At 32.0% G+C, this 13,007-nt stretch overlaps 2 protein-coding genes across 2 annotated transcripts in view; both read left to right on the top strand.

Moving 5' to 3' along the window:
* Positions 1 to 3,571, top strand: part of LOC143067982 (uncharacterized) — a 41,588-nt gene extending 38,017 nt beyond the window's left edge. The window contains exons 25-29 of the mRNA XM_076241683.1: positions 509 to 615; positions 1,286 to 1,354; positions 1,904 to 1,994; positions 2,435 to 2,574; positions 3,199 to 3,571. Of these exons, the coding sequence (XP_076097798.1) occupies positions 509 to 615; positions 1,286 to 1,354; positions 1,904 to 1,994; positions 2,435 to 2,574; positions 3,199 to 3,342 (551 nt within the window). The 3' untranslated portion in view covers positions 3,343 to 3,571. The remainder of the gene's footprint in view (positions 1 to 508; positions 616 to 1,285; positions 1,355 to 1,903; positions 1,995 to 2,434; positions 2,575 to 3,198) is intronic.
* Positions 3,572 to 9,557: 5,986 nt separating this feature from the next.
* LOC143067981 (uncharacterized) lies at positions 9,558 to 11,355 on the top strand. The gene has a single exon (XM_076241682.1). It carries the CDS (start codon positions 9,640 to 9,642, stop codon positions 11,290 to 11,292), a length of 1,653 nt encoding a protein of 550 aa, XP_076097797.1. The 5' UTR covers positions 9,558 to 9,639; the 3' UTR covers positions 11,293 to 11,355.
* The last annotated feature ends 1,652 nt before the right edge of the window (positions 11,356 to 13,007 follow it).

Genomic DNA, 13,007 nt, shown 5'->3' with positions numbered 1-13,007 from the left:
TGGTTTGTTTGCAATGTAGAACATATTTTCAATATAAAGTAGACAACTGTAATACTTTAATTGGTAAAAATACTAAATCATTTACCACTTGTTTGTTACAGCTATCGATAAAAGTGAGGTTATGCTCGCTCAGTCTGTCCAAGGCTTTCCAATGGGGATTTAAATAGAATAAAAGAGTAAAGTACATGCAGGTGCACATAGAAAAAAAGAAAGATTAAGTATTCAACATTTAAATCAACACACAAGATATAGTCCTCTGCTAGTTATTAGTATTATTTAATCTAGGCATTTGGAACCTTTGGCGACCCCACAGTTTAAATCTCCATAACATGTATGATATGACAAGTGGGTTTTTACAGAAGAAAATTCACCTAATCTGACCCCATTAATTGATAACCTGAGCGCAGAAAGAAATGGTCTTGTCTGAACTGTTATAAAAATGATTCTGTACAAAGATTTATTTGTAAGATAAGATGTTTTTTTTAACATCGTAATTCTTATCTTGCAGTTACTGACATTTTCATAACTCAACACAGTCAATCATATGTACTTGTGAACTTACTTGGTGCTCTGGTTTATAATAATAAAGTACAGCCAGCTAAAGAACTCCTCCAGGTATTTATCTACTCTAAAAATAAGAAGGACCAAAAGGATTCTTATGTTAACATCTTTTTCTTGATTCTTTTCATCTCGATTGTAAAGATTAAAAAAGTGTAAGTAAGAATGACATCGTTTGCTAGTAAAAATTTTGTTCTTTGATGAGAATTGAAAAAACACCCTGAAGTATTGATTAGTTGATATCCATTCCTATGTTTCCCATATTTAATTTTATATAATTAATCATTGTTCTCAATGTTCTTAGATCGGAAAATATTAAAACAATTCAATTATTATCTTTTAATTAGGAAGTTAACATTTGTATAATCTTCAATACTCAAGTTTCTTGATATGAGTAAATTGTTGATGTTTGTACATAATGAAAGGTAACCTAAATGAGGGTTCAGTACCACAAGTACAATGAAGGTCACCTAAATGAGGGTTCAGTACCACAAGTACAATGAAGGTCACCGTATATAGGTTACTTTAACATTTTCTTTATTTAATTGTGATAAAATCATTGACCTTTTTCTAAATGTTATGGGCATGAACAAATTATTGTTTATTATATTGTAACTGACAGATTTTATAACTTGCATCATAATTAAAGGTTTCAAACATTTAGCCCCCTCCCTCCTAAAAAAGCCCCCCAAAAACCCATATACATGTTATTTTGGTATTTTTTCAGACTGAAGGATTAAGAAGTAATGATAAGAGTTTGAACTATCTTTGTTCTGAGTTCATCCGTGACAAGAAGGTAAGGTTATATAAGTGTCTATGGAAGCAACACATAACATACAAATATAGTTCAGTGTATTAATGACTATAAATATTAATACCATTGCACAAACAAACTCATAGATTGCCTAAAATGTAATTTTAAAATATTTGTGTATGCAGCTATATGAAATAGATATTTACAATGCTCTGACAAATATAAATGATACTTTAGGAAACATTTACCTTTCAGAGGCTTTGACAGTTGTTCAGTTTAAGATTAAGCTGATGTTGTTGTAGTTTTATTGGTATACAAAGAAACATATTTTCATATTCTCTATATATTTTGAAATGATACCATATTAGAGTAAGGGTAATAGCAATTTGCAGTGGTCAATATTACAGCCTAGTAGATTTTTTCCCCCACAAAATTATATAGTCAAATTTTGTACATGTTACAATAATATAATATCCAGTGGAGAGGTGGAAATGACTACTACTTTAACATGAGGATATAGAAATTAGAAACTGCTGGAAGAAAAAAGAAGAGAAAAACATGTTCTTAATACATATTTATTTTATTTTACAGATAGAAGAATTGGCAACTTTAGTACAATTAACAGAGAAAATGCCTGGATGTGATAGAGATCTGATGTTATGTAACTTAATCAGAGGATATGGTAGGTACAATAAAACTAGGTTCAGTACTCATAAAAGGTGGGATATGTCAATCTAGTTTACACTGAATATATACAAGCTTACAAACAAAAAGGAAGGTAACATCCATGGTTTGTGGATGGAAAAGTGAAAAAAAACTAATTATATGCACAGAAGCTTAGCAGATGCAGAATATATCTTTTTAACTGAAAAACAAAAACATAAAACATTTATCCCAAGATAAACATGCTCAAAGTTTAGTAAATATGAAAAGATCTATTTTATTTCATAGCTTTGATAAAAGTACACAATAACAACAGGACGGTTTTCAGTCTTATATTTCCTGATATATGTTCACTTGTACTTTGTCCTTTATAGTTAAGTTACTACCTTCATAAATCTATTTGTGTGAAGAATTATAATAATTTTAAATGTGGATTAAGAATGGTTTGTTTTTTTACAGTTCAGACTAGGGATTTTTCATCAGCAAAAGATGTGTTGAAAATGTATGCTGAAGAGGAGGTCAAACCATCTCCAGAAACAATCAATTATCTGAATAAACAGCTGACAGCAAATGGAATGGAAAAAGTTCAAGATTTACAGGTATATAAAGCTGCTATTTGAATACACTAAAAGAATTCAACAAAGATATTTCAGATACGACACATACATGATATCGATATATTCTGCTGTTGTTTTATTTAATATTTTTACAAGAGAGCAAATATTCTGATAGAATTAATCTTTAATTGTGATGCCCTGTTTATGTGGTAATGTTACTGTTATGTTTGAAATAAAATTTGATAAGGATTTTCTTTTCACTCTGAAATTTGGGTATTTTATTAGAGATACATTCATCTAAAAGATCTACAATTAACTAAAAGGCTCCTTATTAGCAAATATTATCAATTAGTGTGTAAAAGAATTGTACTACTCAACTAACAAAATCTATCAAATAAAAGCATCAACATTTTGTTATAATGTAGTGACGAGAATATGTAAACCATATTGCTTATAATGAGCCTTTAAGTTAAGTGTAGATCTTTTGATGAATTTATTCATTATATAATTTATTAGAGATATTATATCTCTATCACTTTCTTTTTTTTACAATTCATTGCCATTATACTCTTTTTGCCTTTTTCTTATTTCATTTTTTTTCTTCAACTTTATTCAAATACACTTGTATTTATTTTTCACTGAACAAAACATTTTATTATTTTTCAGGCAGGAGAAATAAGTTCTAGTCCTGATAGTGAACAAACAGAACAAATAGACAATTCAACAAATTCTGACAGCTCATCAAGTTCTGACGGCTCATCAAGTTCTGACAGCTCTGATTCTGACGTGGAAAAGAGTAAAAGTAGCTGACCTGGTTGACCTATAGAATATTTATTATTTTGTTTGTTTGTGATATTCAACATGCAGGTTGAAAAGTTATGATGATGATTTATTGACAGTGACATTCTGGAGATATTTCATCTGAAGTGTGAAAGAAGAAAAACATTTACCAAGATTATAGACGATTTACTTACTAGTATCATACTTAGTGGTTGAAGTCCATTTGTTACAACTACGTGACTGAGGACTGATTCTTACAAATCCTGTGCTATTTATAACTATCATCATTAGCCACCATGTAAGAATTAATAGATACAAACAGAAGGGCTCATTCTTGATGTCTATCAGCTCAATATTGTGGCCTAATTATCATCAACTATTCATTATATCACTTCATTGTAGACATGACTGAGGACTTCATTTAAAAAGCCACAAATGAATATTGTTTATCATAGTTACATATATTGTAGTAATCCTCTGAAAACATTAATAGCAACAAAACTGAAGACTCATACATTATCATGATTGACAGAAAATGGCTTTTTGTAATTACCAATTGCTGCTTTATCCAGCCTTCAAACTGTATCATAGTTATAATATATAGAAAACATTGTACATTGTTCTATGATCTTATTTCGCATGCACTGATATTTTGTTAAAAGTAGTTATTTGTATTTTTAAAGACTTAAATCTATCAACTACTATCATATCATTTGGTGTCTGTTTATCTAAACATATACATTGTAATTTTAGAACAGCTGAAAGCTTCTTTTTGAATTTTAAACAATTACAACATCAGTCCTTGTCAACCCTTGAATGCCATTTTTTATTATAGATGATTGGTTAAATTACAAGGTTTCTCTTCATATGCAGTAAACAAACTAAATACCAATTCTGTCAGAAATTGTGTCAATCCGGATCAGTTCTTAGTGAAACATGCCTACCTAGAAAAGGTATTGAAACAACATGGAATTTTGTGTTAAAATGTTTGTTTTACATTACTGTTTCCATTGACTTAAAATAACTGAAACATTGTAACTACTTCACCCATTATGTTAGTGTGGAATTAGACAAACAAGCACTGTAACTACCATTATAGGCTAATATTTAAATGATACAAGATAGTTTAAGAAATGTGTAATCAAACTATTAAAGTTTTTGTTTTGGGTAAGTGACTACATGATCATAATAAACACCATTGACAAGAAATAGAAGAATAGAATACTTTTTAAAACAGATTTATTAATGAAATTATTGTAAATGAAATCAAGTTCACTCATTGTTTGTTATTGATGTTAGTATGGATTTGTTTATAATGTAAATGTGTTAAATTAAAAATTGCAGATTCATTTTTTAAATAATTTTTATGAATGAATATAGGTGTTGTTTTATCTGTTGAGGCCTTTGAAATATAGGTGCTGCATGCAGTTTTCCAAATACCCTAAAGAGTCCTTTGCAATGAGGAAATATCTAGCAAGCATATTTTTATACGACCGCAAAAATTAAAAAAAATTTGGTCGTATATTGGTATGTCGTCGTCGTCAGCGTTGTCCGAAGACAGATGGTTTCCGGATAATAACTTTGGTATATGTAAGTGAATAAAAATCAATAAAATTTTAACACAATGTTTATATCCACAAAAGGAAGGTTGGGATTAATTTTGGGGGTTATGGTCCCAAAGATTTAGGAATTGGGGGCCCAAAGGGTCCCAAAACAAGCACTTATCTAGTTGATAATCTTGTGATATTGGTGTTAACTGTCTTACTCCACTTTTTTCACACATCCTTTTTCTGTATCTAGTGAAAGCTATTCACACTGAATGTCCTGAGCACATGGAGCCAACATTTTTACTTAAGAGTGAGATTTCTTTAAATGAACAGAAAAGCATATGACACATAAGGTCAGTCATAAGCAATAAGAACATAACTGAGTTAAAGGCTCTTGCGTTGGGTTTTTAGCTAACTTAGCCCACAAAGCCAGTTTGATCTATTACAGTACTACTAGGAATTTAACTACCTTGATTACCAATAAGGGTCTCACTGGATGGATAATAACTTGGTGTCCATTCTCTGTTGTTGAAATCTGTAGTCGGTGAACTTTAAAAAAACAATCATACTCGAAATTTTAAGGCTAATTAGAACCAAACTAACTTGGGTATTTAGTGAGAAAATAAATGTGTATGATAATTTTACTTGTCAACCGATATGGTTGTCAAATAGCATGATGTAGTTATCATATTTGTCATGACTGTATTGAATTTTATTGATGATGACTTGACAATTGTTTCCATTAGTATTGCCAACAGTACAAAAGGAAAATAACAAAAATACAGAACTCCAAGAAAAACCAAATCCGAAAGTTCCTTATTTAATGGCAGTAGAAGTAATAAGGTTAATTTATCAGTAATATCCTACATTGAAAGTTGTGGATGAGAGGACTACAGTCATATACCTTCATGAATTAAAGAAAATATAATTATACTATGTTGCAGACATACATATTTGATGGCTTATCGTTTAAATTCAGATCCAGCATTTGAACAATCCATTTGAACAATCCATTTGAACAATCCATTTGAACAATCCATTTGAACAATCCATTAGAACAATTCAAACATCTTTCACTTGAAATTACTATAATTCTGCAATACCATTGCTCTTGTACTATTAGTGGTAAGCTATCATTATCCATGTGTGGAAACATCACTTATGAACTGTTAGGTTACCATGACAACCAATTACAAGTGGGGGAATGAATACCATCAATGTTAAAAGCATTGCTGATGGAATATTAATTAAGGTACTTTTTTTCCAGGGGTTTGGGTTTACTTTCAATGTCTACATAGTGGTAAGTGGATTTTATAACTTGTCTATATCGTTGATGTTGGCCAGTAAGGTTACCACATTTCGATACCAAGTAGTAAGTGTTTTCTATCTGACAATACCATGGCGGTTGTTGGACTGATCAAGTTACCAACTTCCCATGACCATAGCGGAAACATATTTATTATCTGTCTGTCTGTCATTAGTAATAAATTACAGCAATTATAACAATACCATTGCTAGTTGACTATTAAAGAACCAACTTCTCATGACCAGTTTTAAATGCTTACCGCTGTAGTTTAATTACCACAAAGCGTTTCTAAAATCTTTCTAGTAATTGTTTACTATAACTGATTCGAGCCCATTGCTGCTGGACTTAGTCTTCCATTTCCCAGTTGTTCCTGTTGACTACCATTGTGTCGATACCATTACTGATTGTAATATAGTACATCTTCTATGACTAGTGGTGAATATTATCTATTCATGTGTTTTTAGATGCCCCATTTATGGGCATTATCTTTTCTGGTCTGTGCGTTCGTCCGTCCATCTGTCCCGATTCAGGTTGAATTTTGGTCAAGGTAGTTTTTGATGAAGTTGAAGTCCAATCAACTTGAAAATTAGTACACATGTTCCCTATGATATGGACCCCAATTTCACGGTCCACTGAACATAGAAATTGATAGTACGAGTGGGGCATCCGTGTACTATGGACACATTCTTTTCATCATTGATGTTGAACTGTAAGAGTACCATTGTCCCAATGCATCATGTGTGCTATGAATGCTTCTATCCATTATTGCTAGTGGAATATGAATCAATTTGGACTATGGTAAGTATTTATTCTGTCTATAACAAGTATTACCTATAAGGTAACCGACTTCATATGGCAAGTTTTGAAAGTTTACTTTCATTTTGACGTTAATTGCTGGTGAACTGCTATAGTATCATCTTTTTGAAGTGTTTACTTTGTCTGTGTCGATACCGTTTCTGTCGGATTTTAAGGAACTATCTTAATCCAAGTTGCTATCTATACCTCGATACTACTGCTATTGAACTGTTAATGTACTTTCTTCCTGTACTTATTATTTATTACATAGTATCACTCTGTGCCATATCTGTTAAACTTTTAAGGAATCAACTTGTCATTGTACGGTATTGTTATATTACTCCATGTCACTAAACATTTACCGTGTAACAATCCTAGGTTAAACAAAGAGGAAAGGCATCACCAGAGAACGAATACTAATTAATTATAAAGCTTAGTTTGACGAATGTCATAAAGCGGCTGATTTAACTACCCATTAAACCAGGTTCAACCCACACGTTTTTATTTAAAATGTCCTGTACCAAGCCAGAAATATGACAGTTGTTGTCAAATAGTTTGTTTCGGTGTTCCTGTTCTTCCAGTTGTTTTCATTTTCATCATAGTTGATGTGTTTTCCTTCGGTTTTGGTTTGTAAGAGTCGACATCAAAAGATCAATGTAGGATAAAAAACTTAATTCACATAGGGTTTTTTCACTGAGCCCCCCCCCTCTTAACTTAATTTGGGAAAAATTGATTGACCAATAGGGATATATGTAAAAATCGATTTTAGTTTACAAAACTTGCAGAAGAACTGCACCTCCAAACTATTTGATTTAAGGTTTTTTTTATGCCCCACCTACGATAGTAGAGGGGCATTATGTTTTCTGGTCTGTGCGTCCGTTCGTTCGTCCGTCCGTCTGTCCCGCTTCAGGTTAAAGTTTTTGGTCGAGGTAGTTTTTGATGAAGTTGAAGTCCAATCGACTTCAAACTTGGTACACATGTTCCCTATGATATGATCTTTCTAATTTTAATGCCAAATTAGAGATTTCACCCCAATTTCACGGTCCACTGAACATAGAAAATGATAGTGCGAGTGGGGCATTCGTGTACTGAGGACACATTCTTGTTTATCCTACATCAATCTTTTGATGTCGTCCTTAACCGAGCTTTGTTTTCTATCAATCGATTTATGACTATTTAACACCAGTTTCTACTGTTGCCTTTATTTATCGAATATTAAAGGGAGTTGATATCGTACACAATGTTGTACCGTAGATTTTTACTACAGCTTGATTTGAATCATAGCAAGGGGTTGTTATAACCTTGCAATTGCAATATTTCAGTATGGTGGATATAGTTGTCTTATCCACAGTCTCATCGACAGTCTTAACCACATATAGTTATGTATGAGCTATATATGTCATATCTTATTGCATTGTAAAATATTCACTTTTCTTACGAATTTCATAAGTCTGTTAAATCAGAAAGTAGCATACATCTTATTCGCGGATGCATTTATTCATATTCATATATATTCAGTTCCTCCCCTCTAAATCTTAAAATTAGCTGTATTGGTCCCTTACATAGTGGAGGCTTAGGGTCATATGATTTGAAGTCCTTGAGGTATGACCTTGGAATTTAGTTAAAGGTCGGTGTGAGGTAAAATTGTCCATTTAGACTTAGATTAATCAAAAATTAATTTGAGCTTGAAAGACCTTCACTTGTTCTTAAACAATTGGTTTTTGATTATTTTAAATGTTCAAGGGTATATGAAAGGGGTCATTATGGTCCTTATTTGGTCCTAATTTTAAATGAAAATGAAATTGAGTTAAGAGTTCCTTTAATGTCTTGATAAAGTATCGCAATTACACATTGTTCATTGTAGATTTACTAGTATAAAGAAGCAAGATTCGTTATATATACATGAATGTGATTCAGATACTCGAAGCAGAGCATTGGTAGCATAAACCAATTGACGAGGAAGTATTCGTCTCTATCAATAGCACCTCTTACATATTGTTCCATGGTTTTTGAATGAGTTTTGTATTTTGAACTAACTAAAATGCATAAAAACGTAACACTTTTATCCTTTTAGAGAGAAATCGATAGTTCATCAAATCTAGATGAATATTCATACTGTTTTAGAGAATAGTAACCATTTTCCACATACCTGTCAATTATATATAAGAATTTTCAGCCCTTTTTCTGTCTGTTTATGCATAACAGTATAGGTTAACTTATTCATTATCATATTATATGAAGAAAATAATTCACATGGTATTGAATTGTATTCACGTCAAATTTGATTTAAGTGCTTTTCTTTTTAAATGTTCACATGTAAAAATACCACTGTTGTATTTAATACAAACAATAGCTTAAATATCAATCAAATTTCACTTCCTTAAATTTAAGAGATCTTTTCTCAAATTCGGCTTCTAAATTGCCAAATATTTTAAAACTTATACAATATAGCTACTTTATACCAGAACAATGTCTTAAAAGATAGCTTAAAGTGTTACCCAATATACTAAGATCGAGTTCATACATTAAATTGTATGCATATTGTGTAAATGGATACATCAACAAGGAAAAAATACAAATTGTTCACTTATATTTGTAACTGTACTAAAGGCACATAGGTGTATACTAGTAGTTATAATTGTTTCATGGATTGTACAAGGAAGTGACTGGACTGGCAAGATGGCGTTTTCCTCGTCTATTAGAAAAGGTCAGGCAGCAATGGTTTGTTCATCGTGCAAAATTGACCAGAAACTAAAGTGGAAATGCTCGGAGTGTGGATTACTGTGTTCAAGATGCAAGGAAACAGTTCATCCAAGATTGAAATCTACTTACGGCCATTTTATCATTGACATTAAAGATGTCGGGAAACTAAATAAAGTTCAAGCAGAAGAAATAAAATGTCAAGAACACGTAGGTCTTAACTGTTCTATCTTCTGTACACATTGTGGTGTGCCAATATGTAACGACTGTCGTGCTAAAAGTCATGAAACGCATAATCTTGTAAAATTAAGTGAAGGTTATGAAATGGTTTTAAAGGACTTACAGGAAGTTGAAAACACAATTGTTCAAGAATCCAACCGTCTCAGTGTCAGTGTAGCAACACTGCACGAATCAAGATTTATTGAAAACGCATCGTATACACGAATGAAAAAAGAAATCGAAAGCCAAGAGATTTCTATCATAAATGCTGCAAAGAAACAGAAGCAGAAGCTTTTAATTGAACTTGATGATAATTGGGATAAAGTTTCTTGGTCACTTGATAATGGAAATGCACATGTTCAGGAAAACTTGAAAACGTTATTGCAACAGAAAGATCAAGTTAGCCATTTGCTGCAATCCAAGAACACAACGGAAGTATTTGCTGCTTCAAAACACATTTTAAAACCGACGTCTAGTTTTCAAATTGAGAGCTTTACTTATAACCATGTTCCTAATTTTACCAGAGGTGAAATTGAAAACGCAAGAACAATGTATGGGTCATTGGAAAAGGTCAACGAGAGACCGGGTTTATTTCTTCCAGTGTTAAAACAGTTTCAAACAGATCACGAAATAAAGAGAATTATTGTTAGCTCCGACAACACTATATGGACAAGTAACTTACAAACAATATTTAAAACTAAAATAAGTCATGGTTCTTTGAAAACGGTGTCAAAATTACATGTTAAAAACACCGGCATCGCACTAACTGGGTTAAAAGATCTTTTATTTGACGGTAAATACAACCTCAGACGTGTATCAAATGGCACTGAAGAAATAAAAGAAACACTCTTAAATGTGCACCCGCATACTGTAACAGCCTTTCATGTATCACATGCGAATGATATTTTAATAGCAGCATCTGGGAATACTGAGGCCTACTCAAATGATGGACAAAGACTTCTCATTAGCATGGATCAGAATGGAAACCGGAAGAAAGTCTATCAAAGGGACAGAAATTTCAGACCATTATTTACTTGTATTATTAGCATATTTACAAATAGGGAAAATAACATCGGAATAGTGGACAATACTTCTGATGACAATAGGGGCAAAGTAATGGTCCTACAAGAGAATGGAGAACTAAGAAACGTTTACACCAGTCATAAGAATGACAAAGCATTTAAACCTTACACTATTGAATCAACATTTCCTGGGAATTTTGTTGTCTTGGACTTAGTGAATCAAAACCTCCATATATTGAACCAAGAAGGACGCTTTATCACATGTTGCGATATGAAAGAACTAAAGGTTGGCTATGTTGGTGCTTTTTGCATCAGGGACAGCCTTTTGTACATCGGATGTAAAGCCAGAGAGAAAGATATGATACACACAGTGGATATCTCTGGCTGGTAAATTTTGTTTACATTTTTGTGAATCATTACTATTCTTTAACAAGTAGATACTAGTATGAAGTGATGTATCCAGTTTTTGCTTAAAAGTGTGGGTTTTTAGAATAATTAAATCTTTTTCAACGTAAATAATTACACTTTTATTCTCTGATTTACCAATCGAGATGAGAAAGAAGAGTGTTGATATTAAAAAAAAAACAATAGCTAAAACCCACAACATGTTTATGTGTGTGTCCACATGCCTTTTGTCATACCGGTATCATAATGTGTTTTAAGCATTATGGGGAATTTGGTGTCGTTTGGGTTTAAGTCTCCAAAACTTATCCTCTACATTTTGTTGTAAATAAGGATTAGGTTTGAACTCTGGGTGAATTAATTGTAAAAAAATTGCATGCAAGGCCTAAATTAAGGGATAAACCAACTCGTGTTTAATGCCAGGAGCATGATGCTTCAGAGTGTCCATTTTATCACGAAACTATAGAAATGAAAAATATATTTTATCGGTAGTTGAGATATATATCTATTCAAAGATCTAACAACACTTTTCATAAAGCTAACCTTCTAAATAATAATCAAAGATGATATAAATTAGTTATTTAAAATTAATAATTGTTTTCGGTGGCTTACTTGAATTTTTACAATACCAGCAAGAGAAATACCGATGCGATATTTGTGAATGTTTGTGAAAGCTCATTAATTTATATTCAAAATTGAAACTAGTAACTTTTATTCTTAATAAAATCAAGTTAAACATAGTTAACCTTTTTGGAATCCCACAAAGTAAACTAAAAGATGTGGAAAATAAAGTCTCAAGAACATCGTCGTTTAGAAAATGAGACTAATTATTGGACTAACATTAAAAAGCATCGAGTATTCAAACATGATTTTCGTTTTCATTGATTCAAAACTAATCAGACTCAGGCTAAAACTACTTCTACATATTTTTGTTATAGAAGTCTCAGATTTAATAAAGGTAATAATAGTATACTGCTGTTGAAAAGTGATAAATCGATTGAGAGAAAACAAATCCGGGTTACAAACTAAAATCGAGAGAAACACATCAAATATAAGTGGAAACCAACGGAACAACAGAAACAAAAACAAACGGCATTGCAACACACAGAAGTGAACTATAAGATAACAACTGCCATTTTCCTGACTTGGTACAGGACATTTAAGAAAAATGGTGTTTGAACCTGATTTTGTGACTAGCCAAACCTCGCGCTTTAAAGGCAATGTTAAATATACCACTAAAATGACAACATTGCACGACAGGAATACAGTACAAATCAATGCAAGAACATTGAGGAAAGAGAAATACACAAATAAACAAAACAATAGTACATTCCGACATGCTAACCACAGAATAACTACAACACGTAAAACAACATGGATAGCACACACAAACAGCTTATCAGAACCACGAACTGTCCGTCACAGGGCCAAGGCATTGTTTCAGCGTTTGAAATTTCTGTCAAGCTAGTGTTGTGGGATTGTTGATATATGTCTATTAACATTAATTGTAATTAAAAGAGGGACGAAAGATACCAGAGGGACAGTCAAACTCATAGATTGAAAATAAACTGACAACGCCATGGCTAAAATTAAGTATACACGCTAAATTTATTATTGTTTGAAGCCTATGGGGTTGTAAAATCAAAGGGATGAGGAATTTCATTTTGAATAAACACATTTTCATGACACTAGATTGAACTGGAA

This window comes from Mytilus galloprovincialis, chromosome 3 (genome assembly GCF_965363235.1).
Source record: "Mytilus galloprovincialis chromosome 3, xbMytGall1.hap1.1, whole genome shotgun sequence".
Lineage (NCBI taxonomy): Eukaryota > Metazoa > Mollusca > Bivalvia > Mytilida > Mytilidae > Mytilus > Mytilus galloprovincialis.
Note: the sequence above shows the minus strand (reverse complement) of the source record. Positions and strands in the feature narration are given on the sequence as shown.

Excerpts from the sequence above, each read along its gene's own strand:
- LOC143067981 (XM_076241682.1), top strand. The coding sequence starts at position 9,640 with ATGGCGTTTTCCTCGTCTATTAGAAAAGGTCAGGCAGCAATGGTTTGT.